The following is a 22352-nucleotide window of genomic DNA, read 5'->3' as shown; positions in this document are numbered from 1 at the left end:
TTCATAGACCCAGTGGGGGGGGGGGGGGGGGAGGAATATAAATTGGAATACAACTCCACTTCGCTAATATTCCAATGAATAATTGAGACTCGCATTGTTAGCGGAAGTGATTTTTCATCATCTAGCCCTAAAAAGCCCGGTACGTTTTGAAGATCTCCTTTGAACGTCTTCTATGAATGTTTTAATGTTAAACCTTTTTTTTTTTTTTCTGCATCCGGGAAGCTGGGTGTAAACCTGCATCAGTTTTTAGATGGAGCCCCTTTATCTAAACACACACACACACACACACTGGGACATATGGGCTTATCACTTCACCACTCCATCGTGTTTCCCCTCCGTCTACGACCTTATTCAGACTTTCCACTGTCTAGCGAGTAGACGAGAGCGTCTCGTCTGGTTCTTCTCTCTCTAGACTTGCCTAGATTAGCTTTCATGCCTTTGTTTTATGAAGCTCTCGTAAAAGGTGCGAGTAGTGTGGCGGGCTTCCACAGCAGATTGGAACCTGTGTCTCTTAGCAAATGCTGTAGAGACCTTGCAGAGATCTCATTGCAAATAGTGTTTCTTCCTTGCTGAGAAGGATTTTTGATAATATGTAATGTATCAAAATATGTTTTTGCCTATAGTTATCACATGATGCACGGAAAGCTATACGCCCATTCCCATGAAATAGTCCCACCACCTTACTCATACATGAAAGTTTGAATAAGTGATTAACTTTAAATGCTACAGTATGTTAGAAAGACGAGACTACTGCGGATACTGCAGTACTTCTGAAGATTCGTGGGCTTTTTCAAAGGTTGAAAGTAGGAAATAGAGACATTCACTTGCTTTCAATATTAAAGTGCATCGACTAAGCAGTGGTAGAATGGACACATTTGGAGATGCAGCCTTTATTAGCATTTGACAAGACAGAGGAAATTAGATATTATACACACAGATCGGGCTTGGTAATCAAGCAAGGTGTTCAGTGAGACAAGCAAACCCAAGCTAATACCAAACCAGACTAATCCCTTCTACCAGAAATCCAAAAAGTTGCCCAGATCAAACAGGCCCAAAGCCTATTGTCCAGAGGCACGCGTTGTTACTGCCATTACAGTAGTCATTACACGCCATCACTGGGAGTTTACACTTAAATTGGCAAGTCTTGATTCTTCTTAATGTCGTAGGCCAAGCAATTAGATTCATCTTCAGTTGTACGGATCTAAGCACAGACATGTTTGCATTGTCTTCGCGCCTCATGGACAAGGAGCTCAATCACTGAATTACCAACGGAGTTACTCAGGAAACAAAATGATTTATTTATGAGTTTATTATTATTCTTTTTTTGTTGGCATTGTGTTTTTCAAGGCTACGATTTCAAATGAACAAGTCATGCATTTCTGTCTAGAATTAGCAACATTTTAGGTGTTACCGTTGTGATGACAAGGGTTTATCAGGCAGCCTCTCCAGCAAATGCACCTGGATTGCTAGACATGAGATGGGGTGGACATTGTTGAGGGTGTGAAGGTGGTGACCGTTTTTGGAGCTCAGCAGGGATAAGACGCACGACACATTTGACTGTGGGATATTTGTTGTGAGCCATTTCACAGAGAACTTAGAGGAGCGGGCGGGGCGGGGGTTGGGTTTATCGATCACTTGCACCAGGCACAAGCTTCCCCCTTTCTTCTCCCCGTTCCATTGGCTCCAGCGTAGGCAGTCAAGCTTTAATACCACTATATTGTTTCCATGTGGCGAGAGGGAAGGAGGCACGGGAAGATGGGGGAGGGGCTGGGAAGCACAACAAGAGCTTCTTCTGTATCCTCTGGGAACTCTATCTGAAGGCCAAAGGAGGAAATGTGTGAGTGTGTGAGATTGTGAGTGTGTGAGTGTGATAAGGGGTAGAGTTGAAGGAAGGAGTGAAAGGAGCAGAGAGCTTCCATTCCCACTGGCAACAAGTACCTGTTCAATAGGTCCACTCTCCTGGTACCGGAATATGACAGTTTTTTTCTTTTTTTAGTTTGTAGTCCCTTTCAGTTACCAGTGTGTATATTTACAGCTTGAAAGAGGAACATGATTTCCCATAACTAACATGAAAGTTGCTGTTAGTCACTCATTTCCCAGCGGGGCTGGTTACTTTCAGAGCAGCACACGTTTTAAAAAGTGATGTCGATATCAAAGCATGGTCCAGGTTTGACTGCAGCACAGTGGAAGTACAAACAAATACATTTTGTCCTGTGTTTTAATTTTATTTCATCACACATAACACACACACACACACACACGCTCAAGCCCAATCTTCTTCTGTATTTTTCGGAACCTCAACTGTACGTGCTGACTCTCAGCGATTTGATCTCCCCCTGCGGGAAATGCACCCTGATACATTTGTGTATGTACCAAAAATAAACTTGAGCATATCAACCTGTTTTTTGTGTGTCAACTTTTCCATCCCTCCATCTTCACAGCCGGGGGCTCCTGAGGTGCCAGAATGCCGCAGCAGAAGGACATTGTGAAGATCGCCATCCAGATGCCTGGGGCTTATCCCCAGCTCATCCAATTGGACCAGGTAACTTCACCGTAGTGTACTGTGTGTGTGTGTGTGTGTGTATAGCAATCGATATGGCAATCTACCGCTGGTACGAGTGCACACACAGAAAAAGTATGTTTTTTACTTGAAAACAAGTTACCTGTAGTGTTTTCAGCAAACCTGTTTGAAGGATTAAACTTTATTTGGATAATAAAAGGACCCCCGCCCCCACAGAAACTTGTTGCAGTTTCCTGTCTTCAACCATTTGTGACATATTTTACCCTAAGACCTGCCACACCGCTCTCAAAAGTCCTAGACGGTCGAACGACTCCCTTGCCTGTCCATAGTGACATTTGGTGCAGTCTGGTACAGTTCCACTCTGGGTCTGCGACACCAAACAAGTTCAATATGGAGTTCCCAGCAACTGAGCCCTAATAACCAGAGACGACATTAACTCTTACAGCGAAACTGTGCAGTGGGCGTCCCCCCCATTTATTTATGGCTGGCTCTAAGGAAAGGATGACTAGTTTCCTGAATATGATAAGGAGGGCATGATCACTAGGTCCAGACAAGTCATTGACCCCAATGAGTCTGTTTTAGAGTAATCTCTGCATTACACAGCGTTCAAGCAGATACTAGATATAGTATCTAGTGTATCAGCGTGTGATAACAGGAAGTTTGTGATGTGATGATTTCTCTCTTTTTTTTTTTTTTTGGCATTTTATTGTTTCCTTCTTTCGTTCTGGAAGGCCCCTTTTTTTGACTGAAGTGCATTCACACATGTTGCCCCAGTTCTTATCTTATTCATTCGACCGTTATTTCTATTCAAACAGCTGTATTCCATGAAATTATGCAATTCCAGAAAAGTGAAACATGGAAGTTTACATTGGAAACCTTTTAAAGACATCTGTTCCAATGTTCATGTTTTCTTCCTTTATTTTACCAGGTTGGTCTCATTGAGATTCAGAATCAGCTTTGCAAAAGAGACCTGGCAGAAAACAAAACCCGCAGACAATTTCAGAGAATACGCAAAGTAAAACATAACACATAAAAGGCAGAGCACTACAGCATAAAACAACATTTTTACATGATAAAAATATTTATTGGAGGAAGTGGAAATCAATCTCCTGCTTCATTACCCATAGTCTCGATGCCCTTTAAAGATCAAAAGCATGATTGCCGTCCCGCTCGTCCAGCATCGCTCCCATTGGCCCAGAATCCATCGATTTTTAACTCTCCAATCACCAAAACCTCCTCATTGGCTGAACGGGATTCACCAAAAGCATCCGATTGGCCGCGTCGCCGCGCCACCACTAATAACAGGGCTGCCTCTGGGTGCACCACAGAACCAGAAGACATTTGATTGGTCGACCACGGGGCTGACCACTAATGGCAGGATGGTGGAGGCTTAGACGGGGAAGTAGTCTGGCCTTTATTTTCGCACTGTGAAGGCTCATAGTGGCGCGGCGGACATTGTCGAAAAGCGAGCGAGAGGGATCACCGGGATTTACTTTTCTCGGCCCCAGTGTTTGCAGCCAGGCAGAATATCTGCGGCGCTACAATCTAAGAAAAGCGTGTTATTACAGAAGTATGCGTGTACCACCACTGGAGAAAAACACTCGGGAAACTGTTTTGTACTTTTTTTTAAATTCTTCTCTCTTCTCATGTAAATAAGAGTTACTTACGTGCAGCAGGTGTGGGTTTTGTAGTGTGTTATGTGAAGTTGTTCATCACCATGTAATTTTGTTGTCTGAAAGTCTGTGTGTGGTTTCTGACCACATCCTATTTTGTTTTTATCTCTGTTCAGAAAAAGCCTCTCTCTGCTGTCATAAAGGAGGTCTGCGATGGGTGAGTGGGTCTGGACAACCTTTTGTTTTCATCCTTCATTGTCTGTTTTTTTTATTTTTATTTTTTGAAAATCCATGCACATGGATCAAAAGTCAACTTTGTGTTTTCCATACACTGTATGCAATGCACTGAATAAATATGTATGATGTGTGTCTAGCTGGAATCTCCCGGGTCACGATAACTACGCGCTGCAGTATGCCGATGGCGTGCAGACGTACATCACAGAATCGGTAAGTCGCATCTCCGCATCAAACCGCCCCACGTCAAGGAAAATAAAGTCCCTATCTGCAATTGTCACCAGAAACGCTATGTGAGTTTGTCAGTTATTACACCACCGTCAGCGCTAACGACAGTCTGCTTTTTTTTTTCTTCTCTCTGGAAAATCTGATTGGAGTTGTTTAATTCAGGAAGACATCCAAAAACAGACGTGTGTGTGTTAGCTGGATAGGGTGTGTGTTTGTATGCGTTTGGAAGAGAGACTGTCTTCTCGCGTCCTCCCCCCCCCCCCCCCCCCCCTTGCATCTGGAACTTGCTCTTTCTTTTTGCCAGTCGAGGCCCTTCCCCCTCTTCCATGGGAGCTACATCAGGGCTGTAATGTCCTGACATGCACAGCAGGTATTTGTGTTAAACCTCCACGCAGCAGGCCCTACAGATGCTCAACCCCAGAGGACAAATTTGATTATGTTTAGATACAACACCTCCTGGTATCCTATTTATTTTCGTCCAGGGGAGTGGAAAGGGAAACCGTCCTATAATGTTTTGTTTTTTATTTGTATTTTATTTTATTTTTTAACATTCAGCCTTAAGAGATGCAGGAAAACCATTTTAGCACATACACTCACACAACACAAATCCCACCTAGCGTATTTATGGTATGCAGCTCCATGTCCGTACAGTGTAAGCAGTGACTCACAGCAGGGAGTGTCTCGTTTCACCACCGCGTCCAGGCCTGTCCTGCCTCTGTAACGTCACCCTGGTCGTCGCCGTATGAAGCCGTACGGGAGTGTACTTCCTAAATTGTCACTTCTCTGTGGGCGGCTGCACTTCTATCAAATCAGATCTGTTTACACTGCTAGTTGAGCGTGGCTGGAAGGGTGGCTGCCCGGATCCTGGTGTGAGCTTTTCATGCTTATCAACTGTTCATATTTTCATTTCATGGATGGATTTCAGAGATGATCCTAAAATGGGAATTTAGAGATTTCTTCGTTCTTATGTTCAATGTCCACAGTGGTGGCTTGCGTTGCATTTGTATCCCCCCCATCCCTAAATTTCACTTGATGGTCATTGTATCGTCCTCTAGCACACAATTTGGAGAATCACTACTCTAGTACTACAACTAGGGCTGGGCCGTTATTTCATAATCGAGCGGTTGACCGTTATCGACAGACATAATCATAGACATAATTTCCAGTTGTTAATGTATTTCTATAAAATAATCGACCTTTCCTATAAATATACATTAATAGTTTCTTGTACTGTATGCTTAAACACCACAAGATCCCTCTCAAACAAAGCCGACAATACTTCTCCCTGCAACGGTGGTGCTGTCTCTGAAGTGCGCACCAGCATCGGGCTCTAGTGTGACGTAAAACAAACGGTTGAGGAAAATCCCGCTGATTTAATAAATGTATTATTTGAAATGGTAGTTATTTTCAATTATTTAATGTAATAAAAACTGTAGCCTCGGATGAGGATAGTGCTGACAGCGGAGCTGCGAACAGCCGGTGGTGCACCGCCACCAGAATGCCCCGTACCGTATATGTAACAGTCATCTAATGTCCATTCCGCCTCCGTGCTGCAGGCACTGATGGGACTTCATAAGTTTGTTGGATTGTTTCTCTGTGTGGGAATGTCTCCGTAAAGGAGGAGAATGTGCGAAGCTGCTGCGGTGCTGCGTCTGAACCGTGTGCGTCACAGGTTTTTATGCACCCCCCAGCTCATGCCTCAAACAGGAGAAGGTGAACATGTTCCTCCTCTTGGGACATAACCTCGACAAAATAGGCTTTTTCATTTATTGTTTGTTTGTGTATTTAACGGGGACTTTCCGAGAAAAGCACATTTTCGCCTGACAGAACTATACATAAATGATATATTGGTTCACATTGATTATCTGAGAATGTTAAGAAAGTTAATTTATTTGACGTAATTCAACTGTCACAAGTCAGAAAGACGCCCGATGAAACCCCCCCCCCCCCCCCCCCCCCCCCCCAAGACCAGGCGATAATGCCGATCGTTTTGATTATTGTGTGACGATCGAGCAAAAATGTCATGACCGGCCCAGCCCTAACTACAACCTCACTCTATATACTCTTTCACGTACATCAGTGTGTGTGTGTGTGTGTGTGTGTGTGTGTGTGTGTGTGTGTGTGTGTGTGTGTGTGTGTGTGTGTGTGTGTGTGTGTGTGTGTGTGTGTGTGTGTGTGTGTGTGTGTCCTATAAATATCTGTGTTTTGGTTTGTGAATGTGTTTGCTTGCTCTAGAATCGGCTGGACATCAAGAACGGCTGCATTCTGCGTCTGACCAAGGCACCGGTGAGTCTGCATCCATCTCGCCACACTTCAAATTATTATTATATTTTTTTTATATTTTACTTTTTCACTCACTCAGTCTTACGTGCTCGACTACGATTAAGTTTTACATTTTTATTAAGAGTGGGGTCCAAAACAAACCACAAAAGGATAAACTCAGCAAAAATCTGATACCAAAGTAGACTTTAATGTGAATGAATGACTAAAACATGCTGGGAAATGCCCGAAAAGGACACAGGTGTCACCCAGCTTCTATTGGCACGATTTAGTTAATTTGCAGATGACATGCTAATTCTCCATGTTTGAATTTTGAACTTGAGGACTTGAAGAATATTTACTGTGATTTGCCTGTCGCCGGTGCAGGGCCGCTGTGCCGAGGACCTGTACAAGGGCATCCAGAGCTTGGACTCGGGCGTCCGCTGCGACTCTCTGAAGCAGCTCGCCGGCGTCTCCACCGACGTGACCTTCGCCCAGGAGTTCATCAGCCGCGACGGACACATCCTGCTGGTGAAGATCGTGGAGGACGCCAACGAGTCAGTACTCACTGCTAGTCTGTGTCTGTTGGAGTGGAGATGAGCAGCTCTCGGGATACACCGAAAGACAGACATTGCACTCTTTAAGACTTTTTCTATCCCAGTAGCACACAAACACTGAAGGACAGTGATGACAGGGTGTCATACTTGGGATTCTAGCACACACTATCAGAGCCAAGATTTAAGACAAGATAATATAAACTAACCGGATAATCTCGCAAGAGTCCTAGTCTGTGACTAGTCTGGGTCAGTTTGGATCAATCCCAGTCTCGTCGGGCGCTAAATCTCACAAGAGATTTCCTTGTGATTATTTTAAGATCTTGAGAATTTGTCTGGGACCGAAAGATCCGAGCGAGTCCTCTGGTGTATACACAGGTATGACTTTATTCATAGCTGGAGGTTTATGACGAGTAGGAGGGATGATCAAATGTATTGCCTAGATTTTCAAGGAGACAGAAACCATCGAGGGGTGACGCTGGGAGGTGTGTTTTTACCGTGGCTCAGGTGGAATGCTGCTGCGTTCAAATTGTCAGCACTGAAATGTGAAGATGTAGGGGCATGTAGCAACACATCCCATTCACTGAAACACATACAGAAGCTTAGGAGTTTGTTACAGAATCAGCTATTGGTTCATGTTAGTGTGATTAAGCTGCACAAGAGTGCGTTCATTAACGAATTTCATGAGTAAATGATATACTGTGTATATTTAATGAGGATAAAATAACTGGTTAGGTCCGGGAAATGAAGCCATTCAGAACCTTGAGTCGTTGCAGTTTTCATCGACTATGGTCTATACTAACTATAGTACAGACAGGTATGGAAGTTTGGACTAAATTATATCTAACAATAAATAAATAGTCTCAAATTTGGGGTTAGAGAAGGTAAATATTGAGTACATCAAATGTCTGTGGCCTCATTTGTATCAAATTGAGGCTGCTCGGTATGAAAAGGGTTGAGAATCCCCCCCCCCCCCCCCCCCCCCCACAACATACTGTATTTCTCCACCTAATCGCTCGTGATCTTCAGGGCCCCGATGATCATGACCCACACGTTGACCGGCTTCATGGAACTGATGGATCATGGGATCGTTTCCTGGGAGAACCTCTCCTCCATTTTCATCAAGAAGGTATCCGTCTCTCAGCACACTGTAAACTCTTTGTCCATCTGCACCCCTCGCTTCAGACGGCTCTCCATCCCCCTTTCCTTCATTCTCTCTCTCTCTCTTTCTCTCCTCAGATCGCCAGTTTTGTCAACGCCAAAGTGGCGGATGCGTCCATCCAGCAGGTGTCCCTGGACATCCTGGAGAGCATGGTGCTGAGCAGCCACAGCGTCTTCCTGCAGGTCAAGCAGGAGGTCACTCTGGAAAGGCTCATTGCACACTTGCAGGTGTACGTAGTTCAACACGCAAAAACTTAATTGAATATAATTGCAACAAACAATGTTTTTATGCAACTATAATAAAAATACAATATAAAATTAAATATAAAATATGATGATTAAATTTTTTTTATACAATGGGGGGATAATAATAATATAAATAAATGTATATAAAAAAACATGTCTACTTATTACAAGTAAGCTATTTATTGCCATAAATATTCTGTTACAGTTCCAAGTTCCTCAATCCAACTGATGGAAACTCACCCAATTCACATTGTGTTAATTGAGACACTTCTGTTCTAATGTCGTTTTGAAATTCCTCTAAAATCTAGATGGAAATGGTCATGATCAAATAATTGTGACGGATCTGTGATTAACCTCTTGATAGAGATGATGGTTTGTTTGTTTGGTTCCAGGACCAACCAGCAGATCCAGACCAAAGCCATGGCTCTGCTTATAGCCTTGCTACAGACGGCCGGAGACGCCGACAGACAGGTGATTCAGCTGGTACCCGTCTTTCCCGACGCACTCTGCTCTTGTTGTTTTCTCTACTCCTCTACTCCTTGCGGCCTCTCTGCAGACAAGTCAGGATTCCACACGGATGAGACCTCAGCAGTATTTTGGTGTTGTTTTCTTTTTTTTTTTTTTTTTTTTTTTTTTATCCTGCGTGTCTTGTTTCTCATTCGCTCGCTGCCGAGTGACCTCATGAAAAGACGGATGCTAATAAAATTCCTGCCTGCTCCTCATGGCTTTGATGAAGGCAACTTCAAGCAGACATAATATTGTTATTGTGATATTAGACTAGATATGGTTTTGGATTTAGGGTATAATATTATGAAATGTTGTCTTTTGGGGCTGAATCATAGTAAAGTTATACAACTGTCTGAACCTAACTGTTCTAGCTGTTCTAATGATGCCTCTTCCTGCTTGGTCGTAATATCCATAGTACTGATGATTGTTTCTCAATTATTTCTTCATAAACGCACCAATATTTTCGGATATACATCCGAAAATATTGCCATATTTGATTTAGTCAGTGCCACTCAGCCATAGCCAAACTGCCTCCTCTTGTCTCGAAACCCACAGTTTCTTCTTTCAGCCCTACAATCACTTCTTTCTGGCTCAGCTCTCTTTCTCTCTCTCTTCCTCTCTCGTTCTCTCTCTTTCTCTTTCGCACACTTTGCCTATTCACCCCTTTTCTCTGAGAGAGCCAAACACAAACTTTTCTCCTCTCACTTCAACAAAAGCTCCCTATTAACGTTTGGGGAGAGGGAGGTCTGGCCGGGGAGGCTCGTACCAGCGCTGTCGTCACTGAGGTCAGAGTCCAACGCACAGCTGACGTCGGTGCTCCCGCACCCGCTCACCGGACGCCTGTCGCCCCCGGGCGGTAGAAATGTGTCACTGCGCTTAAGTCAGGCACTGAATCCCAGCTGTTGTCTGTCTGATTTGTGTCTTTTCAGGAGCTGTTTGCGTTCCTGGCTAAGAAGAATCTCCGTCAGTACATTTATAAAGTAAAGCGCTTACTTGTTTACATTTATGTTGATGTATTGATGCCCAATATTTTCATTCTGAAATTCAGATTATACAATACAGTTTATCCTCCCATTTTTCCCCTTGTGTTGTTATTTTGAAAAAATATATTTTCTTCAGTATTGTTAGTTGCATTACTGATACACCACCACACCAGTAGGATCATCCCCATAAAATACCGTGATTGTCTTTTGGTGGGACCTTTATTTGTATAGCACCTTTTCATGCGGTGCTTTACATCAGTAAAAGCCAACCAAATTAGAAACATAAAAAATGTAAACATGTCCTACAGTGGCAAGGACCAAATTTTAACTTTTCGTTATAACATTAAATGGCTTGAGTGAGAATTGTACCGTCAACTTTTTTTTTTTTTTTTTTAAGTAGTCAAACATGGACTGCTCAGCCAAATTGGACAAAGTAGATTTACTCAGTGTAGTGTAATTGCAATTAGTCCAATTGCGATTGCCATACGTGGTCTTGAATGAGAGTCTTCCGGATAAAATATGATCTGTTATCATCAGTGTTTGTTTAAGCTTTAACGTTGGCGCTAAGTGTCGATAAGCAGAAGATCTGAGTCCGCCTGAAGTTCCCTGCATTACTAATTTGGTCAATAACCCTTTTGACCCTTCTTGCCCCCCCCCCCCCCCCTCAGAACATTATCCACAGTTCTGGTGCGGTGGGAGACGAGATGGCACACTACCTGTACGTTCTGCAGTCTGTGTATATGAACCACCTGGAGCCGCGCATGAGGACGCCACTGGACTGCTACAGCCAGGTCTGACAGGAAATCCCACTTCCAAAATAATCAAACCAAATGAAGATGACTGAGGCTACATATCCCATTTCAGCTCCGGTATGAGTCAATGTAGTCTGCGAGGCCCCTCATGTCATTTATGTGTGGAGTAAATACACTGCTCCCTAAATGTCTTTTGTGGCTCTTTGGGTGTCGAGCCAGAAAGCCAAGCTTTCTGAGTGATTGATGTTGTCCAGAGACGAGTATCCGGGCTGAAATGAATCCGGAAACATGTTCCTGTTGCAGCGTTTGTATAATTTAAAAATCATAATAGAGTACTTCTATCTAATAGTTACACGTCGCTGAATCCGCTCCCTTCCCCAGGACCAGAGGGAGATTCTCCACGGCCTCCGCCAGGCGGCGTTCGAGATGGAGACGGAGAACAGTCTGAGCAACGAGAGGCGGCGCTCGCTCTGCGCTAAGGAGTTCAAGAAGCTGGGCTTCTCTGTGAGGCTGCACCCCTGAATCACACTAGTTGTAGTTACTTTGTTTTTCCTTATTTAGTGACGAAGGATGATTGCCTTGACTCATATGAAACACAATAAGAAGTTCGCAGCACAATACTGTCGTGATACCATTGTTAAGTTTTCCACATCTTAAACTATATACAACTTTACTATTGCATAATTATTACCTGGATGGATGTTTGCATCCACAGAGAAAATGGGCATCCGAGTCACCGGATGTTAAAACATGGCATGCTAAGCATTTTTAGTTTATGAGGAGGGTTTAAAGTGAGGTCCCTTAAACATGTTTGTCTAAGGGACCTCAGAGTGGAGTAACTCAGATGGGGGGCGGTCAGCAAAGCTGAGCGGCTCATTTTTGGACATGTTTTCTGAAACACATCTCACAAAAATCTGATTGGGTTGTCTTATTTCACAGTTGGTGTGTAAGTAGACCCATCAGAGACCAAAATATATGTGCACAACCACCGCAAAAGTGAGTTTTTCACAAAAGTCCCCCTTTAAAGCAGCACTTTGTAACTTTTGATATTCGGGATTTGGCGGCACTAGATTTTCTAAGTGCAATAACCACTGTCGTAAAACTCGGTCCGGTGTCAGAGAAATTATTTATTTTACCAGAAAAATTTGCACCTTATCAGTCACGTTTCATTAACAGTCTATAGCTGCTTTCACATATGCACTCCAAAGCTACGCTCCGCGCATAAAGATCTGCACAAATGTAAATAACTGCCGCAGGATAGAGATGTTATCAACACGTGACAAGCCCACTCGCTGACTGTGAATGCTCTGGACAATCATCTGCTCTGTTCACACATGGGCTCTATCAGACATTATGCAGATGTTGTACTAGTGTGCCAGCTGGGTAAAGTCCAGGTAATGTCCAGTCCAAATTATTCAGACATTTGCGTTCACATATACAGCTCATCCAGGTAATGTCCAGATAATTTCAGCTTTGCAGTGCATGTGGGAAAGTAGCTTATGTAACAAATATAATGTACACTTAGGTTACAGCGCCCGCTGCACGGACCTCGCCACTTCAGTGAGCACTCAGTCCACGGCTTCCCTGGAGCCCCTCTCCGGCTCTGGGGGAGCCGCGGGGAGCGAGGGCAGGTGGGGAGCGCCATCTGCTTCTGGTGTAGGTACCAGATGTGCTCGGCCGGGCAGATTGGCTCGCACGCGATGTGAGATCAGTCAGGTGAAACACTTTGCCGGGCACACGTCGGGGAGGTGGAGCGGCTACGTTTTGTATGAGCATTATTACCGAACATTTTGACCGGCAAGTTTACAATTTATCTTTATATTTTAATACATTTTACCAGGAAAAAAAAAAAAAGGTAATTACCAGAGCCAGACATCAAGGAAGTGCCGTGAAGCGTGACACACTTTTCCTGCGGTTTCATACCAGAACACAGAAGTTACATAGTGCAAGAACAGGTGTTCAGGGGGGTTGGTGGGAATGAAAGAGGTGCCCTTCTCCATATTACTAGTCAGTGTACCATCTAAATTATTTTGAAGCTGTTATTTTATGGTAAATCAGTTACAGTAACATAGTTTAGCTTTAATGTGAGTAGTTTAATAGAGGGAACAGCCGAGTGTTCCCTAAAAATAGTTACTTATTGGCCCCTATAGAGGATGTAAAATGATCTGTTTATGTTGTAACATGCCTGATAAATATTGTCTTGGTGTCAAAATTAAATTCCCACTGCTCATTTATTTAATTGAACTAAGATTAATAAATAATAATTAATATGTAAATACAATTGAAACAGTTTAAAAGCGATCCACATAATGCACAGGGAGAAATGTTGCAAACACAAGACAAAAAAAAACAGTTTATTGTAGAGAATGGCAAGATGTAACAAGCCAGGAGCAGGACAGGAGCTCTCCTCGTGTCTGGGGTGGATGGGTGATTTACCTGTTGCTCGTTTATTGCTCTAATGAGAAACAGGCGAACAGCCACCTCTGGTCCCGGGCCCAATTACCTAGACCCAAGACAGGTGTGGCTGCTGAAACCACACCACCCCCACACCAGTTATATTTGCTCCCATTCCTACAATTTAGATTGAAATATCTGTTTGTGGGATGAGTGTAGATTAGCTGAGGTAGCATGGATTGTCTTCATTATTTTATTATCTTTGTTCCTGCAGAACAACAGTAACCCTGGTCAGGATCTGGTGCGCACTCCTCCAGGCCTCTTGGCTCTGGACACCATGGCCTACTTTGCCTCACGCAATCCTGACGCCTACAGCAGGGTGAGCTCCTTATTCATCTGTGTGGTTATTTAGTTTATTTTTACTTTTCACCATAAACATATATTGAATATCTTGAGTAGTTCAGTATTTGATATTGTTAAGGTAACTATGGGTTGTATAATACATACCCATAGTTGCCATCTGTTTCTGAAGTGAAATTATTGACGGCACTTCCTGTAACGACACCTCCCATCCTGTCTCTCATACATACTCTTCCCTCCACCAGTTTGTCCTGGAGAACAGCAGTCGAGAGGACAAACACGAGTGTCCGTTTGCCCGCAGCAGCATCCAGCTCACGCTCATCCTCTGCGAGATCCTTCGCATCGGGGAACCTCGTAAGAAGCTGAATTTACTGGGATGTTTGTCCGTGACGTACTGTCCTCAGGTGTCTTTATTTTAGACTTGGAGGACATTGTTGACATTGTAATACTCCTTATTGTTTGTATGGTGTAGTATGGTGATTGGTATCGACAGAACTTTTCAAAGTTGAGCTTTAAAAAGAAGGCCCATCCTCTCTTTCTCCACTTCACCTGGAAGCCTCAGAGACAGGCGCCGACTACCACCCCATCTTCTTCAGCCAGGACCGGCTGGTGGAGGAGCTCTTCTGCGTCTGCATCCAGCTGCTCAACAAGACGTGGAAGGAGATGAGAGCCACCCAGGAGGACTTTGACAAGGTACCAACACCAATCTGTTTGAACCGCGGTAGAGGTTTGAATTGGTCTGATGCCGGAATTTAGGCAGTTTTAAGCCAAGCCAGATTATATTTTCAGTCCTTGTGGTGCTTGTATGACCGTGAGGGCCAGAGAATCCCGAGGCACTTTACAGAATTAAAAGTGAACTTGGAGGGCCCTAGAGTCTTGTCTGCTCCTTATTGTCTCGTATTCGGTTGATTTGTTAAAAGTCTGTGAGAAATCGAGTCTATTTGTTGCTGCTGCTAACAGTGAGTTAGGGCTTTGACTAGCTTTGACGATCATGGAATTTAAGATGGTGATTGTCAATAGAATAAGTGTGATTTAGGAGGGTTAGGGCTGTTGATTTATTTTCATTTTGTGTCATTATCGTAGTATAAGCTTTTAAATTGTGTAATGATACACACATCCATCTTATGAAGAAAAGTAATGTCATTCATCTTATGGTGAATGTAAAATATTCGGGCGGTCAAAGTTAGCGCATTATCGCTAATTCGTTATAACGCCACAATTCTTTTTGTCACATTAATGCAACGGGGGAAAGTGACAGCGAGGAACAGATGCGGAGCGGTCCCCGTTTCTCTGATCGTGCACCTCTTTCCTTCGAGAGGTTAAAGATATGTGAGATTGACGGGAACATTTTTAACAGGAGCTCAGCAGGAGAAATGAGTAAAATACGGTAGAATCCCCGGGGGAAAAGGGGAGTGTTGACAGGTATGTGTGCTGATGCAGGCACAGACCCCAGATAGACAGATTCTGTCCGACAGAGCGTTTGTGGCTCACAGCGCCTGTGATAGACTAGCAACAGCCTCGACAACGACACGTTGATTGATTGACACACATACAGACCAATCAGTGTTGAATTCGGACGCGCGGTGCTTTGTTTGTTTGTTTGAGTGGGACAGAACATGATGAACGTCTATGTAAGGGTTGAAAATAATTTCAATATTATTATTATTATTACTTTAATTGTGGTTAAAATCCGGGACAATTTGGCAGTGTATGCTAAATACAGTATCTTTGAGGGTTTCTGGACAATATTTGTCATTGTTTTGGGTTGTTCATTGATTTCCAGTAAACATACATTGGCATTAACAAGCATATTTGTCCACTCCCATCTTGATAAAAGTATTAAACACTTGAATTGTATCCCTTTTCAACGTACATTTTTAACAGATAAAAAATGTGCGATTAATCGTGGTTAATTATGGACAATCATGTGATTCAATATTTTAATTGATTGACAGCTCAAAGATATGTATTCATTTTGACAGCTTTACCGGTATGGTCAGTGTAGTCTACTTTGATACAACAGCAAAACAAAATGATGGTTTTCATGAAGATTTTGTCTCAGTGGGACACTTTTGGGAATATATTCTGTGGATTCCGCTTGAAGCCAGAGAGATACTAAGATGAGATATTCAAGGGCTGAGTGATCAGTTACTGCTGAATCACTGCTCCACAGTTGAACTGGGACAGAGTGTGTTCCAGCCCCAGCCAGACCTGTTCACTGGCCAGCCAATAAAACATTTTCACAACAAAACCCGTCCGACAAAGCAATTCCCTCATCGCTCGTACAAAGAGTTGCTTGTTCAGGGGCTGCACGAATAATCACAACAGAATATAATATAAAGTATTTCTTTGTATGCTCTCCAAACATTTTCCACATATCTTAAACACCATCGGCCATCCGAGCCCGTGATGAGCGCCAATAACCTATGCTGTCTCACAGGTTATTTAGACGCATCTGAGATGGCTTTAGAATGAAAAGATCGTTAAGGTTGTTTTTGAGTTGTTTATCAAGTTATTAGTTTCAATCAGTGATCAGGGAATTTGTGCTGTCACTTTGGGAAATGCAGAATAAACTTCTGTTAATCCGTGCCTGTGCAGAATTCCACCGACGGCGAACTCGGAGCTTGTCCCGGGGAGAGTATTTTAAAAAAAAACAACAAAAAAAACACATTTGAGGATCCAGCGATGCTCGTCTTTGTCAACATAACGGAAACGGCGTTTCAATGTGGCCGTAAAACTTCACGACCCCTTGACTTTCCAGGAGCAGGGCCTGCGCTCAGGCTGCCCGGCCCAGCAGCAGACCAGGCTTTGTTGCTCACTCCAGACCCCCTGGTGCTTTAGGGAGATGGGGGGGGGTGCAGACAAAAGGGCATTAGGTAGACAAAGGGATGCGTGGTGGGCAGCAGAAAGAGAGGAGAGAGAAAGAAACACAGAGGGGAAAATAAAGCTGGGGACATCAGCAGTAATTGCACACACACACACACACACACACACACACACACACACACACACACACACACACACACACACACACAGAGAGAGACAGAGAGAGAGAGAGAGAGAGATTTTTTGATTTTTAAAGCATCTTTATTTTAACAATTTCTCTAGTTCACAGTTACAGACAATACAACAAACACACTTGGTTCACTAACAGAGTCCTACAGAGAGAGAGAGAGAGAGACCAGTGTGCCCTTCATATCCATTTCTTATCTCCGTCCCTCTCCCTTCATCCTCCAATTAATCCTCAACTGCACTGACGAATTTGGCGGCTAATTATTCATAGATACACGATTGGGGTGTGTGTTGCACCTCCTACAAATCATATATATACACACACACAACACACCGCCCACACACGCAGGGTTTTTATGGAGCAGGACAGTTGCCAGTCATTGCTCCTATTGGCTGAGCGGAGTCAATGAGAGAGGGTGTGTGTGTGTGTGTGTGTGTGTGTGTGTGTGTGTGTGTGTGTGTGTGTGTGTGTGTGTGTGTGTGTGTGTGTGTGTGTGTGTGTGTGTGTGTGTGTGTGTGTGTGTGTGTGTGTGTTTACTAAACACCCAGAGGCTCGTGCTGCTCCTGTCATATGGACTATCTCTCTCCCTCTCTCTCCGCCTCCTCGTCAGCTCTGTCGTTCTCCCCGATCTGGAATATTTCTCGGAAATAGTGTCGTGCAGTTCTGAAAGGGGGAAAAGATGGAGGTGAGAATTTTTCATGTTTTTTTTATTTTTATTTTTTTTATTATTGGTGGTTTGGAGGATTTCTGTGGGTTTGCTGCACTTGCTTTCTAGACCTTCAACCTTTCCTCATCAAAGGATGGGTAGAAAGTTACATTTCATCTATGAAAGCTGGCAAGGTTGAACAAAGCCAATATTAAAGCATCAAACTGAGAAATTGAGAATAACTCGGAGGGCGGAGGTGTCTAGAAGTTTGAGTTGTGGCGTTTTAACGTCAATTTGATTCCTGATTGGGTTTTTCCCAGCCTGTACTATGGCAGCTGCCAGTTTTTCTTTGTGGTTCCAAATGGTGGTCAGTTTGGTCATAAAACTGCCTTTAAAGCGTAGGGGGATATTAATGTCGGTGGGAAGGCTTTTCCTTCTCGCCGACCATTTCCTCCTCTAATAAAATCATGCTCCATTCAGCAGCCTGCTGAAAGTAGCAAGGATGTTAGTGGGTTTCTGGGATGATTTGCAACAGCTAGTTAGACTTGAGGGAAGCTAATAAGAAATAACACTTAAAACAATACCATCAGGCACCGAGTTAATCCCCCATTTGACTTGTTTACTGGAATTGCATCATCGCCAGTATGATGAGTCATTTAGGCCAGAGCTGCATGGTAGTTTAGAATGGTTACCATGACGAACCGCAAAAACAGAACATAGTAATAAACCACTGAGGGCTGGAGGCAATTTGGTCGTAGTAGCCACGATGGATTTTTATTTTATTTTTCCCAAAATAGATTTTTCACAGTTTACAACTGTGACCCCAATTCAAGAGAGGAACTATGGATTTTATGCACACAAAAGCGATCAGTTTAGCTGAGCGGTGCAAAGTCTTTGTTTTGAACTGGGGCTAAGGTCATTCACTGGCAGTGCATGTAAACAAAAACGACAACTGGACAATTCAGAACCCACATGCACAAAAAAGTGGGTCAAAGACGACATTGATTACATTCCATAATCAATATGCTAATATCCTAAACTGACCCACAATGTTATCCTGGACTGGAGATGCTGATGCACCATGGGAGCGTCGGGTCGGTCCAAACTTTCAGGTGTTTGAGGCTTTTAACCCCCTCTTGTGTGATGTGTCTTTTATAACAAACACAATGGAGGTGCACCAGCACCATTGTCCAAATGTAAATACCACATATAACAAAGTGGCAATCACTCATGTTGACCCGCAGTGATTGCAAAAGGTCTCTGTTCTGTTTATAATGGGTCGTGTGCTTGTTTCCTTTCCTTGTGTTATTCTGCTTGGGATGTACAACTGGTATTATTTTCTGATATCATTCTCTTGGAGCTTGCTTTGGTCTCCAAAGCAACTTGTAAAAGGCCTTTGACTGTTGATGGAGCCATTCTGATTATAAATACTTTTCCATTGGACCAAACTCCCAGTCATCTCTTCTGCCCTTTCCGAATTTTCCCCCACCTTAGCTGCCTCACAAGCTTTTCTCCCTCTCTCCTTTTTTCTTTTTACCGCTGGAGGTTAAAAGGAGCAAAATGCCAACAAGGACTTTTCTGGCCTGAGCCCAGCGGCCGGAACCCTTTGAGGTCTTTGAGACGACTCTCTTCCACTTGCGCCTCTCTCAGTTTCTCCTTCCTCTCCGCCCCTGCTCCATCCAGGTGATGCAGGTGGTGAGGGAGCAGATCACCAGGACCTTGTCCAGCAAGCCTACATCGCTGGAGCTCTTCAAGAACAAGGTGAACGCCCTCAACTACAGCGAGATCCTCAAGCTGCGGCAGACCGAGCGATTGCACCAGGAGGAGACGCTGGCGCCGCCCGTTCTGTGAGTACCAGGAACACTTTCTACTGTTCTCACAACCTAACACCAGCCCCGTATCCTGACCCAGCTTTCACACCGTCGGGGACTCGGGTTCCACCCCTATGGAACGGATGTACTGGGAGCGGTTCTGCCATTTTTCTGTATTTGTTACCAAACAGCACCAGTGTTACTATGGGTCACGGTGAACACATCTCCCTGATTTGGAGGTAGATTTGTCTCAAAATGATTTGTGAACAGATCGACAATCTTTGTGTAAATGTGTATCTGTGAATATAAAACACTTTCCACAAATTAAAAAAAAAAAAAAAAAAAAAAAAAAAAAAAAGATTTGACCACACGTGGATTAGTTTGTACACATGTGTATTTCCATTTTACACACGTTGATCTGCAACTGATAGAATGTGCAAGATAATAACGATCTCTCTTTAAAGGCAGATCGTGGAGATATTTTAATTGTTCCGGATCTAATATTGTCATATCGCACACGCTTATGTACAATAGGCATGTGGAGATACTTCTATGTTGTACTTACATATACATATATAACGGTATATAACAGCGTGACTAGTATTAAGACATTTTTTTTTTTTTTTTAAGTGTGTCTTTGGGTTATTATTACACAGGAATAACAAATCCCCTACATCAGTGTTTCTCAAATGTTAAAAGAAATGTCTTAAAAATATTGGTTATATACAGTATAATGTTTTCAAAAACACATTCAAGATTCAAGAGGTTTATTCATCACATGCTGTACATATACATACTTTCATACATATATGCAGTGAAATGTAACGCTCCCGGTGATTACACACAATATCTCAGAGGAAATTTTCTTTCTACTAGACCAACTAACTGATTCCTAAAACGTAATACAGTAAGTCGAATACTTATAGAATAAAATAAAAATATATAGAATTAAATGGAATAGATAAAGGGAATAGGCTTACGTATATGGGATAGACTTATGTATATGGAATACGCAATTATGTATATACAGATATGTGCATTAAAGTGGCATGTGAATAAAGTGAGGTAGTGTTTGTGGGATAATACAGCACAGTATACAACAGTACGGTGCAGCAATACGGTAACACCGAACAACCCAGAACAGTGACACAGTATGCGGTACAGTATGCTACATACAGTACAGTAAGGTAGTGATGTGTGTAGTTCAGTGAGGACCCCTGGTGAGGTCAGCATTAACAGTTCTTATGGCTTGCCGGGAGAAACTCTGTCTGTCTCTCTGTTCTCGCTGTGTGACTGCGAAGGCGCTTGCCTGATCGCAGCAGCTGCAACAGTCTGTTGTTGGGGTGATGAGTATCCTTCATGATCCTGCGGGCTCTGCTACTACACCTCCTGGTGTATAAGTCCTGCAGGGAGGGGAGGGTAGTTCCAGTGGTACATTCAGCTGAACGCACCACCCTCTGCAGGGCCCGCCTGTCCTGAGCAGTACAGCTCCCAAACCAGGCAGTGATGTTGCCTGTCAGGATGCTCTCCACTGCTCCAGAGTAGAAGGACTTGAGGATCCTCACCGAGACCCGGAATTTCCTCAGCTGCCTGAGGTGGTAAAGACGCTGCCTCGCCTTTCTCACCTCTGAGTGTCTGTATGAACAGTCCATGTTAAGTCCTCTGTGATGTGGACTCCCAGGTACTTGAAGCTGCTCACCCTGTCGACAGAAGTCCCATTAATCCACAAGGGCGCGTGCGTCCTCGATTGTAATCCTCGCCTAAAGTCCACAATCAGCTCCTTAGTTGTGCTGACGTTCAGGTGGAGGCTGTTGTCCTGGCACCAGAGTGACAGGTCAGCCACCTCCTCGCGGTAGGCCTTCTCGTCGCAGTCGGTGATCAGGCCCATGACAACGGTGTCGTCAGCAAACTTGATGATGGTGTTGGAGCTGGACCTGGCCACACAGTCATATGTGTACAGGGAGTACAGTAGGGGGCTGAGGACGCAGCCCTGGGGGGATCCTGTGTTCAGGGTGAGGGAGCTGGACATGCGCTTCCCCACCCTAACCAGCCAGTCTGGTGGGGACTATGGTGTTGAAAGCTGAACTGTAATCGATGAACAGCATTCTCACATAGGCCCCCTTCCAGCCATCCAGGTGTGTGAGCGTGGTGTGCAGTACCTGGGGGACCGCGTCATCCGTGGATCTGTTATGAACATGTACAAGGCACATACAGTACATCATTTAGGTGAATATTCTTTATTTTTCTCCCAACACCAGTGAAGGGGGTACTCAGCAGAAAAAAGGTCTTAGACGGGGTATACTACTTTAAAAAAAAAAAAAAAAGAGAACCACTGCCCTACATTGACTGGGGTAGTTGTTACCGTCATCCACAGTCCTCTGAAGGAACATCAGACGGACACATAAAGACGACCGTCGACCCAGTGTTACCGTCGGGTTCATTTGGCAAGGACATTTACAGGAACACCTTGCAGTTGGTGCACGTCATCCCGGGGAACTGAGAGGAATGGATCCTCTCCATTTTTGGATCCTATGTTTCCAATTTGGGATTCCAATCCAATTTCTAAACATTTACATTTTATTTATGCTGAGAAAAAATGCTGAAACATTCTAATCACTTTGGACTGCTGTATGTATATTACAGTACTATACCTACATATTTACTTACTTATGAAGCATGACCCCTTTATTTATATATTCTATATTGTGCATTATAAGACACTCATTACTATTACCACCTGCAAGACTCCTACACATGACACTTTAGAATAACATCCTCTGAGAATTGTTTTGGATGTTGATGTGTAACAGCAACAGTCAGACGAATGGGACATGACACTGGGTCTGCGCCAATCTATCAGAAAACACTTCCTCATCCATATACAACTTTATAGTATATATCCAGTCAAAATACACATAATCAAATAACATTTTTTATGTTACTCATTAATTGAGACGTTAGATTCAGTGTCATATTGTTATATTTGTTTCTTCTAAAACTGGCTGTACAGCATTACTGAAGATAACTGATTACATATAGAAAATATCAATTATGCTGAAAATAACAAATG

The 22352-nt window shown here is 43.5% G+C and overlaps 1 protein-coding gene across 1 annotated transcript in view; it reads left to right on the top strand.

Moving 5' to 3' along the window:
- The window catches only part of elmo3 (engulfment and cell motility 3), a 28748-nt gene that overhangs the window by 1150 nt on the left and 5246 nt on the right, over positions 1 to 22352 (top strand). Inside the window, exons 2-16 of the mRNA XM_080001748.1 lie at positions 2442 to 2542; positions 4311 to 4351; positions 4509 to 4581; positions 6832 to 6882; positions 7243 to 7412; positions 8439 to 8538; positions 8649 to 8800; positions 9209 to 9287; positions 10253 to 10303; positions 10975 to 11097; positions 11440 to 11562; positions 13727 to 13831; positions 14058 to 14166; positions 14369 to 14505; positions 19155 to 19318. Of these exons, the coding sequence (XP_079857874.1) occupies positions 2465 to 2542; positions 4311 to 4351; positions 4509 to 4581; positions 6832 to 6882; positions 7243 to 7412; positions 8439 to 8538; positions 8649 to 8800; positions 9209 to 9287; positions 10253 to 10303; positions 10975 to 11097; positions 11440 to 11562; positions 13727 to 13831; positions 14058 to 14166; positions 14369 to 14505; positions 19155 to 19318 (1556 nt within the window). The 5' untranslated portion in view covers positions 2442 to 2464. The remainder of the gene's footprint in view (positions 1 to 2441; positions 2543 to 4310; positions 4352 to 4508; positions 4582 to 6831; positions 6883 to 7242; positions 7413 to 8438; positions 8539 to 8648; positions 8801 to 9208; positions 9288 to 10252; positions 10304 to 10974; positions 11098 to 11439; positions 11563 to 13726; positions 13832 to 14057; positions 14167 to 14368; positions 14506 to 19154; positions 19319 to 22352) is intronic.

This window comes from Zeus faber, assembly GCF_960531495.2.
Source record: "Zeus faber genome assembly, chromosome: 6".
Taxonomy (NCBI): domain Eukaryota; kingdom Metazoa; phylum Chordata; class Actinopteri; order Zeiformes; family Zeidae; genus Zeus; species Zeus faber.
The sequence above is the reverse complement of the archived record's forward strand: the minus strand, read 5'-3'. Positions and strand labels throughout refer to the sequence as shown.